The 25,412-nt window shown below is 48.0% G+C and overlaps 1 protein-coding gene across 5 annotated transcripts in view; it reads right to left on the reverse strand.

Annotated features, from left to right (window-relative positions):
• The window catches only part of LOC147718360 (arf-GAP with Rho-GAP domain, ANK repeat and PH domain-containing protein 1-like), a 525,400-nt gene that overhangs the window by 156,904 nt on the left and 343,084 nt on the right, over nucleotides 1–25,412 (reverse strand). For all 5 annotated transcript variants that reach the window (XR_015295285.1, XM_086918310.1, XM_086918312.1 and 2 more), the window contains 2 exons: nucleotides 13,534–13,716; nucleotides 3,380–3,440 (listed from right to left, as the gene is read on the reverse strand). Coding sequence is in view for 4 of the 5 variants with exons in the window: in XM_086918310.1 (XP_086774436.1) it covers nucleotides 3,380–3,440; nucleotides 13,534–13,716 (244 nt within the window). In the remaining variant the exon portion in view is untranslated. The remainder of the gene's footprint in view (nucleotides 1–3,379; nucleotides 3,441–13,533; nucleotides 13,717–25,412) is intronic.

Genomic DNA, 25,412 nt, shown 5'->3' on the forward strand with positions numbered 1-25,412 from the left:
AGCACTGGGATCAGGATTTGGGAAGTCTGGAGGACGACAAGTGGGCGGAGGCCCTGGCGTCCCCTAGAGAGATGGCTACACCAGCGGGTTTCTGCCTGGTTGAATTACAGATCCTCCACCGCTCCTATTACGCTCAGACCACAGTGGTTAGAATGGGTAGAGCACCGACAAAGCTGCAGTCAAGGTAGTGGACACAAAAGTACCTTTCACCATATGGTATGGGGCAGTCCAATACTTCAATGCTTTTGGGTGGTGGTGGTTGCATGTTTGGGGGAGGAGTGCGGGGATTCCTGCACTGCTTCGGCAAAGTTGTGTCTCCTAAATATCTGGTAGGAAATAGATTTGCTCCCTATGAAACGTATATGGGTCGCCCTAGGGTTGGCTGTAGCTAAAAGGAATGAGGCAAGAATGTGGGGAGTGGAACAAGAACCGCGGCTGGAGGCCTGGAAATGCGCTATAGATTGGTGTATGTTGGCTGAGAGGGTGGTATATGAAGGCGGAGGATGCCTCCAAAAGTGGGCTAAGATTTGGGCTGTTGGAAAATGTATGTATGTAATATATGTGATGACCTCACCCCTATTGGTTTGGAAGAATAGCTGCCCAGTGTGGTTGATTCAGGAATTTCTGGTTGCATTGGGCGGGAGGACAGACAGGTTTGATGCCACAGGGGAGACAGTATCGATGAGATTATCGGTGCACAGTTTGATGCATGTACTTGTTTTTATTGAAAGGCCAATACAACGATTTGTAAAAAGAAAAAAAAAGATCCTGGTCCCGATCAACTTTGCATGTCTGGCATTAGCAAAGACCTTTTGATTTTACTAAAATGAACTGTATAATATACTTACTTAAATGAGCTTTCAGACAGTTCTCTTCCACTGGTCTGCTGCATCATTCACATCTTGCTTTCTCTGACTACAGTTTGGGGCAATGTGTCGGTCTTCTTTAGCCACTGGCTAACTTCACTTTGAGTGACTGCATTTTTCTCTTTTGCGAGGAGCACATCAACACTCAAGGTAGTCCCCTTCAGTGCCAGTGTTTTTGTTATTACTTCAATATTATCACTTTAGCGTTGCCTGTCTGTCTGCCTGTCTGTCTGTCTGTCTATCTGTCTATGTATCTTTTCACCCTTTTCTATATATGCAACCCCATCTAAATAGCAATTGATGCAACCATCTCGATCCACGCAACAGTCTATCTATCTATCATCCTATGCAACATTATCTATCTATGAAGCATTATCTATGCAACGCTATCAATCTATTTATTGAACACTATCTATTTAAACCACCCTCTCTATCTATTTGTCTTTGTAAGCCTCTCTATTTATCTATCTTTTCAATCCTCCCTATCTATTTGTAATACAGAGTTACAAAAATATTATTTAAAAAAGCATTAACACTATCTATCGGTGATAAAGATTTGCAACAATATATTTAAAAAAGCATTAGCAAAGGTAAGAAGCTGGCACTCAACACCAGAACCATTGTTTTTTTTTTATGTCTGGTATTAGCCAAGACCTTGTCATTTTACTAAAATTATGTGTATAACAACATTGCGTTGCTTTTATACGTTTTCAGGCTGTTTTTGTGCCATTCACATTTTTCATCCACCCACTACAGTAAGCATCAGAGGGCAATGGGTCAGTCCACTTTGACTGACTCCACTGTAAGTTATGTCATGCTACCCTTTCACAAGGAACACGCACAACGTAGTTTCCCTCAGTGACAGGGACTAGTGTGATAGTGTTTTCCTTTTTTAGACTGATGAGAGCCCAGCAGTTTCCCAACAATAAAGTTTTGCAAAAACCATGACGGAACAAAACAAGAATTTCTAAAGTCAACAAGCCGGAGCCAGCGCCAGAGCTATTGGCTTTGCCGATGCTTATTCATGCTATGTTATGAGAAATTTATAAAGTGTGTGGAGGGAATCTTTGGTGCTAAACTACTTAACGGTGCAAATGCAATTTAATGTCATAAACAGGATTTGGGAGTGTGAGGCGGTCTCTAAAACATTAGAAGTTTGCTGGGGGTGTCACTTGGCGTCCCTGTGATGCTATTGTAAACCCTGTGATTTACTCAGCCTGATTCCTCATCTTTTAACACTACGTTTGCTACGAGTTATCGCTAGATTCACTAGCTGATAGTTTACACCTGTTATTGGTCACTGGTCACTAACACGGTGACGCCTTGAGGTTTTTATTGACAACTTCCTAAATAACTAAGGGGCATATGTATCAAGCCCTTTTCCCATTCGCAAACGGGCCGATTCTCAGAATCGGCCCGTTTGCTAACAGGAAAAGGTCTTTTGGGATGTATCATCCCAAAAGTGCATCGCAAATTAGAGAATCGCAAAATTTGCGATTCTCTATTTTGCAATTGCATTTAAGGAATCACAAATTGCGATTCCTTAAATGCAATGTATGAAGCACGGAAAAAGTGCGATTTGGCTTTAAGGAATCGCAAATTACCACCAACTTGAAGTTGGTGGTAATTTGCGATTTCTTTGAAAAATTCACTTTTTTGCATTTTTCAAACTGCCATGTGGCACACATACATGCCCTCAGGGCACACATACATGCCCTTAGGGCATGTATGTGTGCCACATGTGCACACATACATATTTCAGGGTTGCAACAGGATGTCCTTTTGATACCCTGGCACCCTTGAAATTGCATTCTCAATTTGCGATTCCCTAACTGCAAATCGCAAATTGAGAATGTCTTCCCATTCATTCCTATGGGCCTCCTAGCCCATAGGAATGAATGGGAAGGTATTCCTTAATTGTGATTCGCAATTTACGAATCGCAATTAAGGAATGCCAAGGAATCGCAAAATATTTGCGAGTTTTTTATTACATCCGTTTTGCGATTCTCAAATAGCGATTCTCTAAAAATAGCTATTTGATAATAGCAATAACGGTATTTGATACATATACCCCTAAGCTAAGCATATTCAATAAATATATTTTTGTCTAGTTAGTTAGTTGTGAGTGGGTTAGCAACTCATTGGGCTAGCTCTGAGCAGTCCAAGTATCATTAAATACATGGATGCATGAATAAAAAGAAATACGCATTGGACAGTCATTCAGGTCAAAGATCACAGCATAGCCTGCGATTTCACTGGTTGCCATTTGCCGGCTGATGTCACTTCCGCCACTTGCTGTGATTTGGTGAAATGGCGTTGATGTACTCAAAGACAGGAAGTGAGGTTTACGGGTAAAGCTCTCCAGGGTGGGCGGAGTCCCCAAGGAAGAGTATGCCATTGCTCAGTCTAGCCACTGGAGGCGGTCTCTAAAGAATGCAGCGCTAACTCCCTACAGAGGCGCCTCCATTAACACCCCACGTTCCAAATTTTGAAAAGTGCCAGAGGAAACCTACCTCTTTATCATTGTAAATGAAGAGCACTCTTCCGTCAAACGTGGCCCACACCACCTCGTATCTATTGGGGCAGAGAGGACATGAGTTAGTGCTCATCTTCGTGCAATTTTGGGGACCATAAAGCGCTATCTAAATAATCGAAATCTACAATCAAAGTCATCAACTCCATAAATTTAAATAACATGAAGCACATCAGGCTCCAGAAGTAAGACAGCCAGTGGTTAAGATATCAAACCGTAAAGATTTATCAAAAAATGTAAAGGATCACAAACTCAAGATCATCAAATTCATGTCAATCAATAAATGAATGCATTTAGCAATTATGAAGTTCAAATCAATCAAACTCATATAACTGAAGGAACAAATTAGTATAAGTTGTCTCACGAGGAAAAGGTTAACTGCACCACTTTTCCAATACGGAGATCACCCTCTTCTGCTCTGAGCTGTCTCGATTGGGACAGAAGCGTCTGCAGGAGGCATTCTGCTCTACTCAAGCTTAAATCACACAATTCTAACATTCACTGCACCTACACCTGGTTCCCACAAAACGATCTAAGGTTAAGGCGCACAGATACAGCCTAGAGCTCATTCGTTTCCCAGGATCCTACACAATACAGCCTCCCCAGGAGTCCTTCAAACTCGCAATCATCCGCAACACACCAGAAAATTGGACCAGCCTGTATTCTGCATGTGGACTCTTTCTACTAATTTGGACATTCTACAGTTACCACATAAAGGAAAACATTTCACATGAGAAAGAAAACAAAGACCCATTGCATTGGTTAATTGTGAGTTCCACTAGAAATTAAATACACACAACATGAAACAAGACAACTCCCAAACATTACCCATTTTAAGTACAGGCCTAAATTAGCTATGGTCAGTCTAAAGTCAATAGTACCCACTTAACAGCATTTGCGTGTTCACATGTTAATTTTGATAATATGCAAAACAATTAATTTGAAAAATGGCCTTATCCAGGCTATGGTTCTCTCTGGTGGCTCAGGTGGGCCTAGGCGGGAAATTAACCCCCCGCTGTGCACATCTTGGGCGTGGAAAGCTCTGGCTATTAGAGCGAAAGTCCCATATTTATATGCTCCTTTGTTGACCATCGCTTCACATCCGGGGATTTCTGCTGCTCAGGAACCCGCTGCATTGAAGGAGCTTGTGGCTGGGAGCATTATTCGGATGGGTGATCTCTACACAGGGGGAAGATTCAAAACCCTTGATGAGGCCCAGAATAGCTTTGCTCGGCCCTTTATGTTCCGCTTCATGTATGTCAGCGTACGGCAAACCGTACTAACTGTATATCCGAACTTTCCGGAGGAGCCGATGACCCTTCGGGCATTACAGGCAATGCTGGCCGGAGTGAGCCATAAGGGGCTTATCACATGGCTCTACTCTGCTTCTCAGCGGGAGGAGGACTTTGAAGATCAGTCACGTCAACGCTGGCAATCGGTGATAAATAATCCGATTCCTATGGTGATGTGGACGGCATACTGTCAACTCACGGGTCGTCTTACGGCCAACTGCAACCTCAGGATCATTCACTTCAAATTTTTGCATCAAGTATATTATTCACCTCTACAACTCCATGGGTATGGTCTGAGGGACTCGGCGAGGTGTGTGCGATGTGGTGTGCAGGATGCCGATTTCTATCATGTTGCCTGAGCATGTGGGAAAGTTTTCGCATTTTGGACGGATGTGGCTCAAATTTTGTCAGAGGTGGTGCTTGAGCTGATGTCCTGAACGCCTGAGGTGTGCCTTTTGGGTTATGTGAACAAGTTAAAGCCTACTAACAGACGGCTGGTGGCAGTCTCCACTTCGATGGCGAAGAGGGTGGTGGCGAGGAAATGGAGATCGAGGTCTGCCCTTACCACCAAACAGTGGCTCACGGATCTTGCTTATTGTACGGATCTTCTGCAGGCATATGAGGAGGAGCTGCCTGAAGCCTCTCGCCCCAAGGACTTATGGAGTCCTATTACGGCGTACATGTTAGCACACCCTGATATGATCTGAGGGTGCAATTTCAAGCATGGACCGGCTACGGACACTCTTGTAAAGCTGTCATTCTCTGGGAAGTTCTTCACTCCTAAATTTAAAAGTGTTGTTATGGTACTGTCCTGATGTTGCTACTTATCGTACAACTATAGAGATATGACGCATTTGTTCTGGGAGATCCCCTCCATGTGGGGCTCTGCAGTATTTCCTGTTTTTTTGAGCCTGGCGGATGTTTATTCGGGGGGGGGGCGGGGAGTTGGGGGGTCCGTGTGCTTACTGTATCTGGTTGAATATTCATTGAGAGGCTTAACGCAGCCATTGTATCCTCCTGATTTATGAATATTTCCACTGCATGGGATACTCGTATTGCCAATGATGTTAAGTACTATATGCTGCTCTGTTGAAACCTCTAATAAAGAATTTTTTTTCTTTAAATGGCCTTTTCACTTGGCAAGGATTATGGGGCCCAGGCACACTATAAATACAGACAATTGCACACGGTTGTGGTCTTGTGGCGCCTTCTTCACCAGTCGTCTCAGAATGCCTTGTGCCCAACATTGACCCAAAATCATTGAAGCTGATAAATTTACCTCACTTACTGATTCAAACCTTCAACATAATATCTCCCAATCAGATTTCTATCCCAGAATCGTCTGAAAGTCACCCACCTAGTAGAAGATACACTTCAGTCAAGGCACTAGAGAAATCGCAACATCATATCCCATTTCACATCACGTCTACAATCCGCGGGTTGGTGTCATTCTAGGCCACACAGTGGTCAGTCAGAGACTTCAGAGATGTTGTTAAGATGAAGTCACCGGTAGCTGCTCGGACAATGTGAGGGACAGAGACTCAGAGCTGTGGAGCATCAGGGCCAAAACACAAGAGGAGCCAACTGTGGACAGCACTGTGATGAACGGAATGGAAAGAACAGCTCTGATAGCCTTATGAGGTCCTGAATCCCAAAGATATTTGAACATTTACATCCTTGTATATGTGCAGAATTCCAAAAACTAGAAATTCACAAAGGTTTGCAAGAGTACTCCTGGAAACCAGTGACTCCTGGAAATGTTTGTGAATTACACATAACATCGGAAGGGGCTTCCTGCATGCATACATAAATATAGTGCACAAATGAGCACTGGGAAATGCCAATACTTTTCGGAAATTGGTACTTCATTTTCTTGTCCCAATCGAGAACCCCTCTCCTCAACAATGTCATTGGTTTTGAATTTTCTTTTTTTTTTCAGGCGTAGCTGGACATCCTCTCGCCACGTACACCGTTTTTTCTTGCATGGCGCACCAGTCCACGCCCCTCTGCCATTTGGCGATGGTCGGGGAGATAGGATCTTTCCAAGCGACTGCAATGTCTCTTTTGGCCACCATAATGGCCGCTCCCAGGAACGACCTATCGGCTCGGATGCCGTCCAGCCCCTCCATCACTCCCAGGAGAAGGGCAAGGGGGCTAAGTGGGACAGTCCAGCCCAATACATCGCTCAGTTCTGCTACTATCGCTGCCCAATAACTGGTGAGGGAAGTACAGGACCAGACCATGTGATAGAAATCTGCAGGTTCCGCAGCGCATCTCGGGCACCCTGGGGCAGGAAGGAATCCAACCCGATGTAAACAGACAGGAGTAAACTACGTGCAGTGGAGGTAGTATATTTAGATTATGCGGAGCTTGGCAGAAATGGTGAGTACCCAGGGGGCCATCAGGGGCATCTCTCCAGCCTTCCTCCTCTAAAAGCCATTGTTCCCAGCGCTCTTTAAAAGGGTCCAGGGAAGATGGGGAATTATTTATCAGGGATCAGTAGATTTGAGAGACTCCCCCGTTCCCCACGTTACCCATGAGGATTTTGGCCTCGAGCGGGCTGAATTCTGGGAATGTAGTGCTTTCAGGGGCGTGAGGGGCAATAGCATGCCAGAAGTGGAGCTATTTATAGAACTGGGTGGAGTGTAATGAGTATGTATGATGCAAGTCTTGAAAGGAACACCCTCCGTTCCACATGTCCCCCAGGTGTGTTATCCCCATCAGGTCCCACATCTGAAAGTCCTACAGCGCCCCAAGCCAGTTTCTATGCCACAGGGGCATCTGTAATGTGAGTTTGGCATCCCACTGAGTCTATTGCAATGCAGAGCGCCATGCCAGTAGGACCGCCCGAGGCACCAATGGGACAGTTCGAGGAATCGAGCCCCATAGAGCATGGCCTGGATCGGTAAAAACCAGAGGTTTTGTAGTTCCAGCCAGTAGGCCGGATCAGACCAACCTCCGTTAAACCAGTCGTTTATCACCAGAGGACGGGTGGCCAGGTAGTACAGGAAATGGTTAGTCATTCCCATACCTCTGTTGTAGGGGGCCACTGACAGTGGGCTAGGGCTAGTCGTGGCCTTAAGTTACCCCAGAGAAAAGTTGTGATTATGCCATCTATTTCACGGAACCACTTGCAGGGATATGAAGTTGAAGGTTTTGGATCACATATAAAAACCGTGGCAGCACCATCATTTTGACTAGGGCAGTATTGCTGAGGGTATTGATGGGGAGGGATTGCCATCTGCGGAGGTCCTCCTTTACAAGTTTAACTAAGGGGTTGATGTTGAGCCACCAGGTCATTTCTAGGTGGAGGGCCACCCAGATGCCAAAATACTTGAAGGAGAGGCGTCGCAGGGGAATGGTAGTCGGCCAATCTATACATTCCCATGAGCTATGAAGGGGTATTAAAGTTGACTTGGCCGGGATAAGGCACAGCCCTGATGCCTCGCCGAATAGCCCAAGGATATGGAGGCACTGGTGACCCAAGCGTGCCGGGTCTGCGAGGAAGAGCAGGATGTCATCTGCATACACAGCGATGTGATCCTTATGTGCACCCCAGTATTTGCATGTCAGCACGGATAATACAAGCGAACAGCTCTATTGCTAGGGCAAAGAGGAGGAGAGATAGAGGACATCCCTAGCGGGTTCTTCTTTTGATAGTGAATGTCTCAGAGAGTCCCCCTGATGAGGACCCTGGCAGACAGGTTTGAATAGAGTAACCGTACCAGCATCCTGAAATGCAAGCCTAATCCAGCACTCTCACATACTTTATCCAAATAAAACGAATCAACCGTGTCAAAGGCCTTTTCGAAGTCGATTAATAATAAGGCTAGATACGGAGGGAGGAGGTGGCGATGAGAGAATGTCACATGAAGGCACCGCAGGCAATGTATCATGCTTCGGTATGGCATGAAGCCGCATTGACCTGAGTGGATTAAGCTCCCAAGCACCTGTTTAAGACATGTGGCCAGGATGGTCGCATATATTTTAACTTTGGTATTTATGAGCAAGATTGGCTGGAAGCCTGAGCGAGAGGCTGACGGGGATCCGTTTTGAGTAGGACTACTACCGTAGCTGTATTAATGTCCGGAGGGAAGATGCCTCCCTCGTCGTATAGTACTGGGAAGTCGTCTAGGCCATGAGTCTTTCGGGTTGAGATTGCCTCTTTGATCTCTTCCCTCATAATATGGTCATCCAGTCCCTGGGCTTTCGCTTCTGAGATCCTCAGGTGAGAGATACTTTGTAGGAATTTGGGGCTGGAGGCTAGTATACACAATCGATCTGTGGAATATAGCTCCCTGTAATAATCTGCAACGGTCTGTGCATTTGTGGTCGGGTGACTGACTTCTGGGGCTATCTGGTGTGCCAGGGGATAGGAAGCAAGCCTGTGAAGCAACTTTCAATTCTAATCACCCTATCCGTAGACTCGGGCAGTGGAGGACCTCCACATACACTTGGCGGATTCAAGTGATATATTTCTTCCCTCCGCAGATGAAGCTGTGGGCACTCATCCTCGCTATTCGCTGTAGCAGTGCTCTGCTCAAGGTGAAGGGCCTGGGCCTCTAGTTGGGAAAGACGCTGGTCCTGCACCAAACATTTGTGCTTGAGGTGACCTTTAGCTTAGCCTTGGATCATGGCCTTGCCGCCGACCCATAGTGTGCCCTGGGATTGTACTGTACCCTCGTTGGACTCAAAGTAGTGTTTGAGTTTGTCTCTGATCGCCCGTATGTATTCCTGATCCTCGAGAAGCCAGGCGTCAAATGGGGATTAAAGCACAAGTAGGACCCCCACATGAAGGAGGAGGGAAGAGTGATCCGATATGCCACATGCTAGGATTTGGATAATCGTGACCGAGCGACAGTCGGGCAGGCATTAAGACTAGATCGATACGGGAGTGGGTATGGTGTGGGGGTACTGGAGCCCCCCGGGGTTCCAAATGCGCCAGACATCCCAGAGGCCCAATTTGGATGCCCAGTTGGCAAGTCGCATAGCACCTCGCTTTCTGTGGGAGCAGGGTATCCCTGTGGCATCTCAGGTGGGATCTAGTACTGCATTAAAGTCCCCTCCAATCACTATCAGACTCTGGGGAAGGAAGATATTACTTCTACAGTAGCACGGAGGGTGGGCTCCAGGGTCGGTGGAGGTACATAAAGTGAAACTAGGTTAATAGTGGCATGTCCTATGTCCCCGTAAGGGCCACAAAGCAGCCCTGAGGGTCTCTAATTGTGTGGACCGGTGTGAAGAGGAGGGATCACTGCAGAAGTTTAGCCACTGTGAGAAAGTGCCCTCTTTCTGTATGGTTGCCCCCACTTTTTGCTGAACTGCTGATGTGCTTTGACTGAGTGTGCCCTGGGCTCCTACCAATCAGGTACCCAGGGCCTATGTTCTTTCCCTGAAAACTGCATTGAAAACAAAACTCAATTGCCATCTCTGGCCACAGGTCAGCCACTGGTAAATGGTACCACATGTACCCAGGGCACTGTGACCAGGGAAGACCTCTACGGGCTGCAGCACTTATTGTGCCACCCTTAGAGGCCCTTTACCTTTACACTCACACACTGCCTTTGCAGGCTGTGTGTTTTGGTGCAGAACAAAGTGAAGAGTCAACATGGCACACAATGACAACCCACTGCACTGGCTGGGTGCACTAAACCAGTGGTGAGGGTACAGGTGCATGAGCCCTGTACCCCTACAGTGTCTAAGTCCATTCTTAGACATTGTAAGTGCAGTGCAGCCATTAAGAGTATATGGTGCTGGGAGTCTGTCATTACGAACTCTACGGCACCATAATGGCTACACTGAAAACTGAGAAGTTTGGTGTCAAACTTCTCAGCACATTAAATTCCACACTGGTATCAGTGTGGGTTTAATGTAAAAATGCACACAGAGGGCATCTTAAAGATGCCCCCTAAAAAACGACCTACCACCAGTGTCCAGGCTGAGTGGCTGCTTTCAGCTGACACCACCAGACACGTTTCTGGATCCCTGAGTCAAGAGCCTGCTGCTTTCGGGGGGTATGACACAAAGCACATCCTGGGACGAGGTGCCAAGCATCCTCCCCCAGGATGGGCAGGGTTCACGAAGGAGAAGCTTCAAAGACTTGCCGCCTTTGTGAGCTTCCTCAGGCCACTTGCTGCTTTTAGCAACTGGTCCCAACTGGTTCTGACCCCCACTTTGGGCGGGAGAACAGGCGGGAAAAATAAGTGAGGAAGAGAGGTGTGCCCACCTCTGCCAACTCCACCCCTTAGAGTGGGGGAGGCGAGGTGAAGCACAACTCTTGCAGATGGGGGGACCCAGCCAACCAGGGAAAGGCTTATGCCCCCCTCCCACTAGAGGGTGGCATAATAGGGGGTGTACCGACTCCAGGGAAGGGACCCATTAGGTCCTAACCTTTTACCTACCCGTAACGCCCTAAATGTACTATTTAGGGGCACCCTGAAACTTGCTTCCTAAGACAAGAACCCAGAAGAAGAAAAGAAGGACCGAACAGCCGTGCCAAAGCTAACAAGAGGAGGACGCCCATTGACTTGTCCCAAGCCCTACCAGCCTGTCCCCACCTCGAACCTGCAAAAGTAAAACTCTGGTGTGTCCTGCAGTCAGCAGCCTCAAGAACCCCAAGGACCTGCCCTGCCTTCAACAGAAAAGACTATGTCTCCCGTGAACACTGCATTTGTTCAACAACAGACTCTAGGTCCGAGAGTCTATACCACTCTGCACCTGATGCCCACGGCCAGAGTTTGAGTGGTCCAACACAAAGAGGAGGTCTCCCCGGCGATCCCGACCTGAGATCTGGTGACTTCTGCCGGCTTCAAGCCTCCAGATGACGTCTGCAGCCTCATACTGGAAGGTCCCCCCAACCGCGACATGGAGCTGGTAAGAAGAGCCGACCCTAAAAGGCATCCCTGCACCCAAATCCCACGGCCTAGGTGGCACAACTGACGGTGCTAACCAACCCCCAGTATCCAAATTTACTTCTACAAGTGGTGGTCCCACCCAGAAGACCTTCGTCCCCGAGCCTGCAGTGTGTTTGCACATTTAAAGCTACAAGGCTCCCAACGCCACAGCAGCACTCTGCACCCCGCCGCCCCAGTTCTGCTGAAGGTGCACCTTTTGTGCAGGCTTCAACGCCCATTTGCCCTGAGCTTAAGTCCAGGAACTTTGCTCCCACAACCCAGTGGCCTGCTCGTCAGTAGCCACCAACTGGAGGCCCCCTATCCCCCAGTTGGATAAAATTGAGCCTCTGCACTCTGCCCTAGAGCTGCTGAGGGTGTAACAAGAGTGCGTCCTTGTCCCTGGGGGACCCTGGAGTCCAACCACAGAATACCAGCTCCCACAAAACAGTACTTACCTGCAAACCGATAACACTATTTTCCTCCATAGGATAACATTGTCTGTTTTTCAGTGAAAAGTGTGGAGTTGGAAAATCCTTGAAAACCTTTAAAACCGTAACTCAATAACAAAAACACTTTTACATACCTGTTTACAGGCAATATCCTAGTGTAGTATCCAAGTATACTGTACTGTGTAAGAAAAGTAATCTGTAAAATAATCTACTTGACATTTTACAAAGTATATGTACAGTATTTCAAAAGCATTGCATTACAAGTAGCTCTACTGCAATCATATCAAAGTGCATATACCATTGCAAATCAAACTGTTTACAAACTGCATTACTACTGTAAAGTATTTATTGCTTACCTGTGCCAGGCTTGCTAGGTTCAAGAAAATAAAATAACTAAAAGAATATTTTTATAACAAAATCAATTGGTATGAAGTTCAGTCTTTGATTGTGTGATATAATTTGTAGATTGAGTGTGTACAACAAATGCTTAAGACTGACCTCTGATAAAGCCTTACTGCTCGCCCACACTACCACAAATAGAGCGTGAGGTGCTATCTACTTTTACCTCTGCCTACCTTTGGGGTTCCACTGGACTCAGTGCACACTATACCTCACTTCGGTATAGTGTATACAGAGCCAGCTTCCTACAGCCACTCCTCGGGATCCCCGGGATAACCCCAAATGCCAAACTCCATTGAACCCATTGCGCGATAGGAAAGGGCAAAGATTCCCCATAAGATGGGTCTCTTGCAACAGTAGGGCCGCCGAGGCAGCTTTTCGTGAGTATTTTAGGATCGCTGAATGTTTCACTTTATCTAGGAAGCCATTCACATTCCAGGAGAGAACCTTGAGGGGTTCACCCTCTTAGTTGGGCGTTGCCATGTCGATTAAATATTGGCATGTAGGGCCATTGGCGTGGGCAACCTATTGGATCTGAATGGCTAGGACTTGGGAATAGCTAGAAGATTCCTACCTTGCACACTGGCACATCCCTAATGTCCTGTCCAGAGTTGCAGCAAAACAGAAACTACAACAACCACAGGGACAATGGTCCTGACCCCACCCCCTAACCAACCCCCCCCCCCACCCTATACTTCCCTTGTTGAAGCATCTGTCGCCCAATTAACTGGAAAACAAAAACAAATCAGGCTTTGAAGTGTACTATGGGAGCAGAGTGGCGGACCCCTCCATGTATCAGGATTTCCAGTACTCCGGAGCATGAATGGTGGTAACAGTGCATTGGTAATTGGATTTGGGGGCTTCGCGACAGGTCTGTGTCCTCTGACCCCACATTGGGGACCCAGGGGGTTTCTCTCCGGCGGCCCCTTCTGAGCCATCAATGTTTCTGGGTGGTTCGATGGTGCCTGCGGAGCAAACTCAGTGAATTGTAAAGCTCTCATCTGCGATATATAACTCAACTTTCCCACGATATTATGACATAAGTCCAAATACTATGTAGGTAAAAGTTCAGAAAATTGGCAATTCTTAAGAAAATTTTACTTGTCATTTTTTTCTGTCAAGTTAGCTTGCTTCTTCTTGCCATGCCACATCTCCAGGAATCCGCACTGTTCCATTGTCAATGCCAGGTTTCTGGGCGCTGGGTGGAGGGACGGCCCCACTGGAACGTACCATTTGGAGATGGGGCGCTTTGCAACGGTAGGAGGTAACAGGTGCTCTGGTTTTCTAAAAGAGAGTAAAAGAAGTAGTGAGAAGCAGCAAACAGGGACCATTCAGAAGCTACAGCGACAATGCTCATGGAATTCAGTGTTTTAAAGGAAGTAAAAACATTTTTGTTACCTAAATCAGTGTGTAGAATAAAGTAAGAGGATTACTATAACCCAATGTCCTGCCTCCGACAGGGACAGCAAACTTGAAAAAGATGTCCACCCTTCTACACTGTGTCCGAGACCAAGGTCTCAATATTGTAATCTCACTTTGAGAAACATTTATTTTCTGTTTTAGTTTATGGACACTCTGATCAAGCTGAGGCAAATTATAAAAATACCCATGAACCAAGCATTCTCATCATTTGAATTTTTTTTGCTAAACAACCAAACAAATACTCAGTGCAGCTTGGATAGTGGGAGATGACTTTTGACCTATCCCAAGAAGCCAATGCTTGGTTGTTTCTTGCTGCTCAACAATGGAGCCAAGGTCGCCCGTTATGTGTCCTCCCACCATGGAAACAGAGGTACTTGTAGCTGCTTCTTCTTTTAGTTCCTAAGGAGAAGATGCTTCTTTGTTACCCAGGTCTTTCCTTGAGGACTCACATCCTGGCCTCGTAGCACCTCAACTCTGTACTGTGGACTGAGTGCCTGCAACGTCGACGCTGGACTTCTGGCGACTGCCTGCACCACCATCATACAGGCATGTTCTCCTTCCTGTACCAACTGCTGCTGCCAAATGGACTCTGGCTTGGCGATGATCCAAGAGACCTGCCTATGGAGGTGGTCTTTGTTCACAGAGCACCAGGCGGCTAGTCGGCCTAACAGCTGCCCACCTTAACACAGATCGCCTGGACAAAGCTGGTCTTGACGCAGCTTGAACTCCATGAAGAAAAGGAGTTCTAACCATCGTGGGCTGAGGTCGTCCCAACTGAGCAGGAACATCTACACCATTCCATGTCTTGGAGTGGAAAGAACAGGCAGGCTTTTCCAGGATTGGCTCCTGAAAGCCTATAATCAGATCGATAGCGGAGAAAGGTTCTCAATGGCCAACTCTGAGGCCAGGTTGGAGGCCACTCAACAAGACAAAGGAAAGGGGGGTGGGAGGGGTGACCCTAGAGGAGACAGCAGGTGGCCTGGTCTACTTGCAAAGTTGCCGGGTCTATCTCCTTCTACTCGCTGTCCTCAGTTATAGTCATCCAGTCTATCACACAGAAAGGTGATGCTTAGCCAACCCCAGTGGTACAGATTCATCTAGGCCACAAAGGTGAAAATTCCTGGTGACTCTAAAACAGACTTGGGCGTCCCCTCAACAAAGAAACCACACAGGTTGAGTCTTTTACCCAAGAACTAGCATGCCGTTATTTCGGCGGGAAAGGTAAAGTTACAGGATTCTGGATAATAATCTCTAAGAGCAAACTTCAACTGGGGAGGCAAAGTCTATAGATCAACAATCTTATATTTCGGCAGTGACTAAATCTTCAGTGAATTGCGTATATAGGAGAGTATTTCTTAAAAACATTTTTAAACATAAGCATTTTAAAATTCAAACATAAGCATTAATTTCTACGAGAATGAATAACACAGACAAAACAATTTGTAGTGATTTAAAAAGATATTTTCCACACCATGAATTTCGTTAACCTCTGTTATACATTTAATACATATTCAAAATTAATCTTCATACAGTATACAAATTTTTAAAAAAACATCATTATACATTTCATTAAAAAAAAATTTAAAACAAGAATCACTTGTAGAAATTAATGCTTATGTTTGAATTTTAAAATGCTTATGTTTAAAATCTTAGAGATTATTATCCAGAATCCTGTAACTTTACCTTTCCCGCCGAAATAACGGCATGCTAGTTCTTGGGTAAAAGACTCAACCTGTGTGGTTTCTTTGTTGAGGGGACGCCCAAGTCTGTTTTAGAGTCACTATCCCCCCAGTCCCCAATTAATTTGTGCGGGGTCCTCCTTTCATTTCTCAACGAAAATTCCTGGTGCACTTCTATTCCCCTCACTATCCTGCACAAGGGCATCAGAGCACTTTTGGAAGACAGAGTACCCATGCACCCAGAGTACTAATGTAGTCAAAGCACTTATGAATCAGTGTACCAAGGTATGGTTGAGCATTAATGAACTTCAGACTATGAATAGGATCAAAGTACCAATGGAAACTTGAGCATTAAGGAGAGTCAGCACCGAAGGAGCCAAAGTACAAATGAAACGAGCATTAATGAACATCAGGGTTAATGGATGCAGAGTATCAATGGAAGACAGAGTACCAATGAACAATAAAGTTCTAATGCAAGTCACTGTACTAATGAACTATTGGATTCAGAACACTAATGGGAGTGAGAGTACTCCTGGGAGTATACAGACATTGAGCACTACCGACATCAGTGAACTAACGGACATCAGAGTAGTAACATATTTAGAGTGTACCAATGAGAGTCAAAGCATCAGTAGAGTCCGGGCACTAACGGACGTCATACTACAACTGCAATCACAGAAACAGTGGAAATCAGTGGACTAATGTATTTAGTGTAGTAATGGAAGTCAAACAACTACAAATGGAAGACAAACTACAACTGGAATCACAGTAACAGTGGAAATCAGAGGACGGATGTATTTAGAGTAGTAAAGCAAGTTAAACTACTACAAATGGAAGTCAAACTACAACTGGAATCACAGTAACAGTGGAAATCAGAGGACGGATGTATTTAGAGTAGTAAAGGAAGTCGTGGCACTAACAAATTAAGAATACAAATGTAGAAGTACTTATGGAATGAGTATTATTGGGAATCTGAATACCAACATGCTTAGAGTTAGAATAGGAACCATTAGGAAAACGGGGTATCACCCAACAAGGCCACAGGACCTGGGTATCAATTGGTACAGTTAACAATTGGTCCTAGACTTCTATCCAAGGGGAAACTTCAAAAATTATTTATACTAATAATAAATCAAAAATTGCTTACTAGGACTTAATCCTAAAAGAAAAAGAGCATATGAAAAAGCCAAATGCGTTTTCAATTTCTAAACTAAAAAAGTACCCATAATTAGTTCAGAACACAACGTTGCATAGAGACATATTACTTCTCAATTTATTATACATTTATATACACATGTTCATTAAAACTTGATCAAAAAAGATGCTGCCAGGTGTAATAGAAAGTGCAAAAAGTGGTGCTCAAGTGAAAGGAAAAGGAAAAATTATAACTAAAGAAAATCAATGGTTAAAAAATCAAAAGGTACAATTCCCTAAATAAGAGCCTGACCCACATAGTTAGTCAAATTATTCAAAAATAACATTTATCTAAGGAAGGGAAAGGGGAACAAATAGGGGTTCAGGCTTCACAGTTCAATCAATCAATCAATCAATCAATCAATCAATCATAACACTTATATAGCGCGCTACTCACCCGGCAGGGTCTCAAGGCGCTTGGGGGAAGGGGTCTGCTATTGCTCGAACAGCCAGGTCTTGAGTTGTCTCCTAAAGGCGAGATGGTCCTGGGTCAGCCGAAGATGGATGGGGAGGGAGTTCCATGTCTTGGCCGCCAGGTAGGAGAAGGATCTGCCACCAGCGGTGGCTCTTCGGATGCGTGGTACGGCAGCGAGGGCGAGGCTTGTCGAATGTAGCTGTCGGGTGGGTGTGTAGAAGGTCAGGCGGTCGTTGAGGTACTAGGGGCCCAGGTCGTGGAGAGATTTGTGTGCGTGGGTGAGGAGCCTGAACGTGATCCTCTTGCTGACGGGGAGCCAGTGCAGGTCCTTCAGGTGGCCGGAGATGTGGCTGCGTCGGGGGATGTTCAGGATGAGTCGGACGGAGGTGTTCTGGATGCGTTGGAATCTTTTCTGTAGCTTGGCTGTGGTTCCGGGGTAGAGGGCGTTTCCGTAGTCCAGTCGGCCGGTGACGAGTGCCTGGGTGACCGTCTTCCTTGTTTCGGTCGGGATCCATCGGAAGATCTTGCGGAGCATGCGTAGGGTGTTGAAGCATGATGAGGAGACGGTGTTGACTTGTCTTGTCATCGAGAGGGAGGAGTCCAGGATGAAGCCCAAGTTGCGTGCGTGGTCTGTTGGCTTGGGGGTGGCGCCCAGGGCGGCGGGCCACCAGGAGTCGTCCCAAGCGGAGGGCGATGGTCCCAGGACGAGGACTTCCGTCTTGTCTGAGTTCAGTTTCAGGCGGCTGTTCATCCATTCGGCGACGTCTTTCATCCCTTCGTGTAGGCTCGTTCTGGCGGTGGCGGGGTCTCTGGTGAGGGAGAGGATCAGTTGGGTGGCGTAGGAGATGATGTTGAGGTTGTGCTGGCGTGCGATGGCTGCAAGAGGTCTCATGTAAATGTTGAAGAGGGTGGGGCTGAGTGATGATCCTTGCGGTACGCCGCAGATGACTTCGGTGGCCTCGGATTGAAACAGGGGGAGGCGGACTCTCTGTGTTCTTCCGGTGAGGAATGAGATGATCCACTTCAGTGCCTTCTCTTGGATACCGATGTTGCTGAGGCGTTGCGGTGGCAGACGGTGTCGAACGCTGCAGAGAGGTCCAGGAGGATGAGGGCCACTGTTTCCCTGTTGTTGAGCAGGGTTCTGATGTCGTCGGTGGCTGCGATAAGGGCGGTCTCGGTGCTGTGGTTTGCTCGAAAACCAGACTGCGAGGGGTCGAGGGATCCGTTCGTCTCGAGGAAGGCAGCAAGCAGTCTGTTGACGGTCTGTTGACGGTCTTCTCGATGACTTTGGCAGGGAAAGGGAGGAGCGAGATGGGGCGAAAGTTCTTGAGGTTGGTGGGGTCCGCTCCGGGAAGGTGGCGGTGTTGAAGGAGACATTGATGATGTCCCGCAGTTGGGGTGCGATGATTGAGTCGGCCTTGTTGAAGAGGTGGTGAGGGCAGGGGTCGGTCGGAGATCCAGAGTGGATGGTGTTCATCGTGCGGGCTGTGTCTTCGGTGGTCACCGTGGTCCAGGTGCGGAGGGTGGTGGTGGAGGGCGTTGGTTTGATGGTTGGGTGCGTTGATGGTGCGCCGAAGCTGTTGTGGATGTCGGCGATCTTGCAGTGGAAGAACGAGGCGAGAGAGTCGCAGAGGTCTTGTGAAGGAATGATGTCGTTGTTGCCGGTGCTGGGGTTGGAGAACTCCTTGACGATGCTGAAGAGTTCCTTGCTGTCGTGGGTGTTGTTGTCCAGTCGTTCCTTCAGTGATTTCTTCTTGGTAGTGCGGATAAGCTGGTGGTGCTTGCGGGTGGCGTGTTTGAGGGCGGTCATGTTGTCTGTGGTCTGGTCGAGGAGCCAGGCTTTCTCGAGGGTGCGGAAGTTTTTCTTGGAGTCCTTGAGTTCGTCGGTGAACCAGGAGGCTTTCTTGCTTCTGGGTCTGCTGGTAGGGTTCTTTAGTGGCGCGAGGTCGTCAGCGCAGTCGAACAGCCACTTCATAAGGTTGCGTGCTGCTTCGGTGGGGTCCGTTGTGCTGGCGGGTGGGTTCTGACTGAGGGAGGTGGTGAGCTGATCAGCGGTGATCTTGCTCCAGCTCCTGTGAGGAACCTGTAGCGGGTGGTGGTGGGTCGTGGTTCTTCTGAAGCTGAAGTGGACGCAGCTGTGGTCGGTCCAGTGAAGTCCTGTAGAGTGGCTGATGGTGATGTGCTTGCTGGATCAGAAGACTGGATCAAGCGTGTGGCCGGCGTAGTGGGTGGGGGTGTTGACCAGTTGCTTGAGTCCGAGGTTGGAGAGGTTGTCCAGCAGGGTGGTGGTGTTGTGGTCGTTGTTGTTCTCCAGGTGGAAGTTGAGGTCCCCGAGGAGGATGTAGTCGGCGGAGGGGAGGGCGTGTGGGCTGATCAAGTCGGCGATGTCTTCGCTGAATTGTGTGCGGGGTCCTGGGGGTCTGTAGATGAGGGTGCCTCTGAGGGTGGTCTTGGGGTCGGTGTGGATCTGGAAGTGAAGATGTTCGGCCGCCGTGAGGGTGTCGTCGGAGTTGGTCGCGATGCGAATGGTGTTCTTGTGGACGATGGTAATGCCTCCTCCAGTCTGGTTGACGCGGTCCTTCCGGGTGATCTTGTATCCGTCCGGAATGGCGATGGCGATGTCGGGCGCTGAGGAGGTGTTCATCCAGGTTTCTGTCAGGAAGGCGACGTCTGGAGATGTGGTGTCGAGGAGGTTCCAGAGTTTCACGGCGTGTCTGTGGACAGAGCGGGTGTTGAGCAGGATGCACTTCAGGTGGTTACTGCTGGTGATCGTCTTGGCGGGTGCGGTGCAGGTCGGGATGCAGGAGAAGTTGCAGGATCGGCAGCAGAAGGGTCCGTGGGTGAGTCTCGGGGTGGCTCGGTAGCATCCGGGGGTTCGGCCGGTATTGAGTGCGTTGAGTGTTGCGGCGTCGTAGGTCCGGCGGATGGATTGGCCTCTGCGGGGGCCAGGGGTCCTGGCGCTGGGCGCGGTCCAGGCGCGGACGGGCTTGCCTTCGGCGCACAATCGGCGCGACCGCTGCGCTTGACCGCTGCGCTTGACCGCTGCTCGTGCGTGGAGGTGTCATAAGAAGGGAGCCGGGAGGGAGGGTCCGCTGGGTGGTGGGAGCGGGGTGACCAATCGGCTGGCGGGGGGCGGGCCGCAGGGAGGCAGCGGCGGGAAAACGAGTGCGGGCGGCTCAGCGGCGGCTGAGTCGCCTGTAGGGGCGGCGAAAAACACCACAGGAGTAGGCGGCAGTAAGCAGCAGGAGGAGCGTGGGGGCGACCCGGCCTAGGTAAGGCACAGTGGTTGCTCAAAAAAATCAAAAGATATTAAATCCCAATTGCTACAAAACACGAAGACGTAGGCACAGTAAATATTCACTCCAAAAAACGAAACCATACAATTACAAAACGGAGTGAACTACACACTAAAAGCCCAACTCACCCGTTTGGTGGGACTCGCTAAGTAAATCCCAAAGCGTTGTTTGTTTAAAGTCAGTCGAGGAATCCTGGCTTCGCTCTGAAAAAAAAAAGCCCTAATTACACTGGTTATTCCTACGGTGCTTGCTAACGTTTTGGTTAAAACATATTAGGACTGTGGGCTGATGGTACACAAATAAACGCTCACCTAGGTTATCCTCAAGTAACTCGAGCTACAGAAAAAGTACTGCTTGCGTCCCGATGCAAGTACACGCCGAGTCTACCGGCGTTTCCAAACAACACAGCTGCCTCACGCAATGAATGTGCAAGTTAAAGGCAGCCGGCTGATGCGGATTAAATACCTTTTGATTTTTCTCGTCACTGAAGGACTGAGATCGTTTTTTGATCTATGTGAAGGTTGGAGCACATCATTAATTGGTGAGTGCCCCTCTGTGTGTGTGTTCTTTCATGATTTTTGTATGATCTTACAATACATTGTTTGTGCCCAGATTAATTTTGTAGGGACTTAGCCTTATGCTTTTCTCCTTGTTCATAGGTGGCCAACCTCCTTGATTGGGGTGCTGTGCTTACCACAATTTTAGGTAATGTACCCTACCCATTTATTGGGCAACGTTCTTTTTGAGAATATTAATTATTTTTAGATTTCTCGCCTGATGCTCTATTTGGTTTCCCCCAGGTTCCCTCCCATCCCCCGTCCTGAGGAAGACACGTAGCTGAGGTGTTGATCTTCCCACCAGTGCGCAAGGGTCGAAACGTCAACGATCTCCCCCAACTGTGAAGCCTGAACCCCTATTTGTTCCCCTTTCCATTCCTTAGATAAATGTTATTTTTGAATAATTTGACTAACTATGTGGGTCAGGCTCTTATTTAGGGAATTGTACCTTTGATTTTTGAACCATTGATTTTCTTAAGTATTCATTTTTCCTTTCACTTAAGCACCACTTTTTGCACTTTCTATTACACCTGGCAGCATCTTTTTTGATCAAGTTTTAATGAACATGTGTATATAAATGTATAATACATTGAGAAAGTAAAGTAAAGTATGTTTATTGTGTGTGGTTAATTAAAACCTTTACAATTTTTTATACAAAAAAGATATTCATAAAATAAAAGTACGTTAATATTATATGATGTCCAATATCTTTAAAAAACCATTTTACATTGTCCGAATTCTAAGCCTCTTGTTACCCTTCAGGCCTTTAGTTTTGTGCCGTTAGTCAGCGTTTTTCAGTTTTCAGTATTAGAAGGCTCCCCTTCTGGAGGAATCTGGTGGCCCTGCAAGCTGTCTGCAGTTGTTGACTGTTCAATGCGAACATGACTGCCGGCCGACATGTTCGGATTTGGATTGAACGAAATATATGAAATAGATAGTAACATCTCAGATTAATCAGGGATGGGCAAATGCACAGGATGTGAATCAAAGTTTTTTCTGAAGGGCCACAGAGTCTGCAGAGTGATGTCGGCCATGATTGCTTCCATGCAGGGATCTGGTCTTTTGAAATATAAGTTCCCAGCCGTATTCGTAGAAGCATTTGTTGTATGGATTCTGTTATATGGTTGACTAAGTATGGTTGCGGGGCACATCTCTCATAACATCCAGCCATGTTTTTTCTTTGCTAGTGCAGCTTTATCTGCAATCCAGGATTTTTGTTTTGCCACGCTGTTGGCTGCTTTTTTAAAGGCAGGGAAGGTGTGCTTGATGTTCCATGCCTCTTGCATGTTGAGATTGGTCAATGCTTATTCAAGTACTGTTGTCCATGCATTTTTTGATTTTGTTTGTGTGGCGCCTCGGGGTCGCCCTGCTCGGTGGCCGTATGTGTAGGCGGGGGCGTGGGAGTGGGCGGGGCTACCGTCCCCTCAAAGAGACTAACAGACACTGGTAATCGGGGTAAGGCCGGCTTTATTAACTTAAAAGTGCGCTTCCGATGAATGGTCTTTCTATAGTAAGGAAGGGCTGTCTCTGCCTCTTCCGTGAGTCTTTGCAGGTGTTTCTCAGCTGCTGTTTTCCTCTCGTCCCAGTGCCTTCTGGGACTGGGAATTCGATCCTTCTCCTCCACGGTGTCGGGCCGTCACGTCCGTATAGGAAGAAAAGATAGCAGAGTTTTAGGCTACTGGTCAGACCGATAGCACAGGGGAAAAGAAGTGAGGAATCACACGTGCACCACTCTCCGTTTCGTTCTCTAGCGTGCTGGGTAGTGAGGGAGGGGGGGTAGTGCTTAGGGTGTGAATGTGAATTCGCTATGGGGGTTTCACCCACTTAAAGCCCGCCCAGCCCGCAAGCCGTGACCGTACCTCTGGTAGCCACACTTCCCTCGATGAAGTGTGGCTGGGCGAAGAGCCTTCCTGTTGGCCTCCTGGCTTTCCCCGTCGTCCTCTCTCCGCCTCTCTCGTCTCCTCTCCCGCCTCCTGCCTCCGATGGTCTCTCGTCTCCTCTCCCGCGTCCTGCCTCCGATGGCAACTCGTCTCCTCTCCCGTCTCCTGCCTCCGATGGTAACCTGCCTCCTCTCCTGTCTCTGTCTCCTGCCTCCGCCGTTCCTCTCCTCCTTCCTCTTCTCTCCTCCGCTCCCGCCTCTCCGTCTCCCTTTTCGGTCTCCTTTCGTCCTCTCCTCCACTTCGCTCGCCGTCGCTCTCTCCTTCACCTCCTACGAGTGCATAACACACCTGAGTATGTTCCTGGCCGGCATTTACCTGAGCCGAGGGGGCGTGTCCGGTGAGGATGTCGTTGTCCAGCTCCGCCCAATTAAAGAAACAGGGTCCACCGATCTCGTCCGTGTCCGTCTCTTCCAGTTCTTCAGCTCCTCTCCAGGCCCCTGTATGCTGGTCAAAGAGAGGTGAGACAGGTAAGCCAGGCGGACCCGAGTCCTCCCCGTCACACACCTCCCCCCTACGATTCTCCCGATCGGGGAGAGGAAACCTGGATAGAAAGTCCGCACTAGTATTGACCTTCCCTTTTCTGTGCAAAACTTGGAAGGAAAAGGGTTGCAATGATAAGAACCACCTCATGACTCTCGGGTTATTGGACGCATTGCGGCTCATCCACTGGAGAGGGGCATGATCGGTGTACAGTTTAAAGGTGTGACCCTCGAGGTAATACCGCAGTTTATCCACCGCCCACTTGATCGCCAGGCATTCTTTTTCGATTGTGGGGTACCTTACCTCCCTAGAGAACAATTTCCTGCTTATGAACAGAATGGGGTGTTCTAGCCCTTCCCCCGTCACTTGAGACAAGACTGCCCCGATCCCGAAATCGGAGGCGTCAGTGTGTAATATGAAGGGTTTGGTGAAATCGGGAGACGTGAGCACCGGGTGGGAGGTTATCGTCTTTTTGAGGGAATGAACGGCCCTTCTCATCTCAGGGGTGGGATTCTGAAACTCGGTTTTCGGGGTTTGTTTCCTCAAGGTATCCGCGAGGGGCGCTGCAACGTCCGAAAAGGAGGGTATGAATCTTCTGTAGTAACCCACCAACCCCAGGAAGGCCCTCATGTCTCAGAGGTTGGTGGGGAACGGGGTGTCTGCGATGGCCCGGACCTTTTCGTCTTGGGGCTCAATGAGTCCATGACCTAACACGTATCCTAAGTATTTTACCTTTTGGAATCCGATCCTTGATTTTTTTGAATTGACGTGGAGGCCTGCTTTGGTTAACTGAAGCAGGACGGTTTCTAGGTGTTGGAGGTGTGTCTCCCAGTCGGGGCTGAAGATGATGATGTCGTCCAAGTAAGCTGAACTGTAGGCCTGGTGTTCCCGGAGCACATCATTCATCAGCCTCTGGAACGTTGCAGGGGCTCCGTGCAGTCCGAACGGAAGTACGGTAAATTCGTATAAACCGTCGGGGGTTGAAAAAGCGGTTTTCTTGCGGTCTTCTTCGCGCAATGGCACCTGCCAGTAACCCTTGGTGAGATCCAGGGTACTGATAAATCTGGCTTCTCCCAACTTCCCGATTAACTCATCGATCCTGGGAATTGGGTAGGCATCGAAGGATGATACCGCGTTCAGGGCCCTGAAGTCCATGCAGAACCTACTGCTCCCGTCTGGTTTAGGCACCATCACAATGGGTGACGACCATTCGCTTTTTGATGGACGAACGAATCCTAGGCGGATCATTTCCTTCACCTCCCTGCTTATGGCCTCCCTTTTGGCGGCTGGTATTCGATAGGGTCTTTGTTTGACGATGATCCCTTTCGGGGTCTCGATTCTGTGTTCGGCCAGGTTCGTGGACCCGGGGAGGTCAGAGAAGACGTCCGCACATTTTTGTAGGACTCTTTGTAAACCTTCACGTTGTTCTTGGTATATCTCTTCGTTGATGACCAGGTTTTGGACCGTGCTTTCCTTCTTGTAGTCTTTATCGGGGATGGTATAGGCGGTGAGGGGAGGCGCCCCTAGCCATTTTTTTAGGACATTGATGTGGAAGATCTGACTCTTCCTTCCTGGTAACCGTAGCCGGTAGGTGGTGTTACCGATGGTGTCCAGGACTTGGTATGGCCCCTGCCACTCTGTTTGAAACCTCTTCGTGGTTGAGGGTAACAACACTAAGGCCCAATTGTTGATCTCCAGTTTTCTCCACTTCTTACCCTTGTCATAGTGGGTTTTTTGTTTGGTTTGACTTTTCTCCAGTTGGGAATAAGCCAGTTCCCTTATTTTTCCGATCTGATTTCTGAGAGTCTGGCTGTATTCAAGTAACGTTTTCGTGTTTCTTGTGGGTTCGGCCTCCCAATACTCCTTGGTCATGTCGAGCAGGCTCCAGGGCTGTCGTCCATATAACATTTCAAATGAAGAACAGCCAAGGCTGCTCTGTTTTTGCCCTCGGATAACGTAGAGGGCCAGGGGAAGCAACCGGTCCCAATTGGTCTGGT

This window comes from Lissotriton vulgaris, chromosome 4_1 (assembly GCF_964263255.1).
Source record: "Lissotriton vulgaris chromosome 4_1, aLisVul1.2, whole genome shotgun sequence".
NCBI lineage: Eukaryota > Metazoa > Chordata > Amphibia > Caudata > Salamandridae > Lissotriton > Lissotriton vulgaris.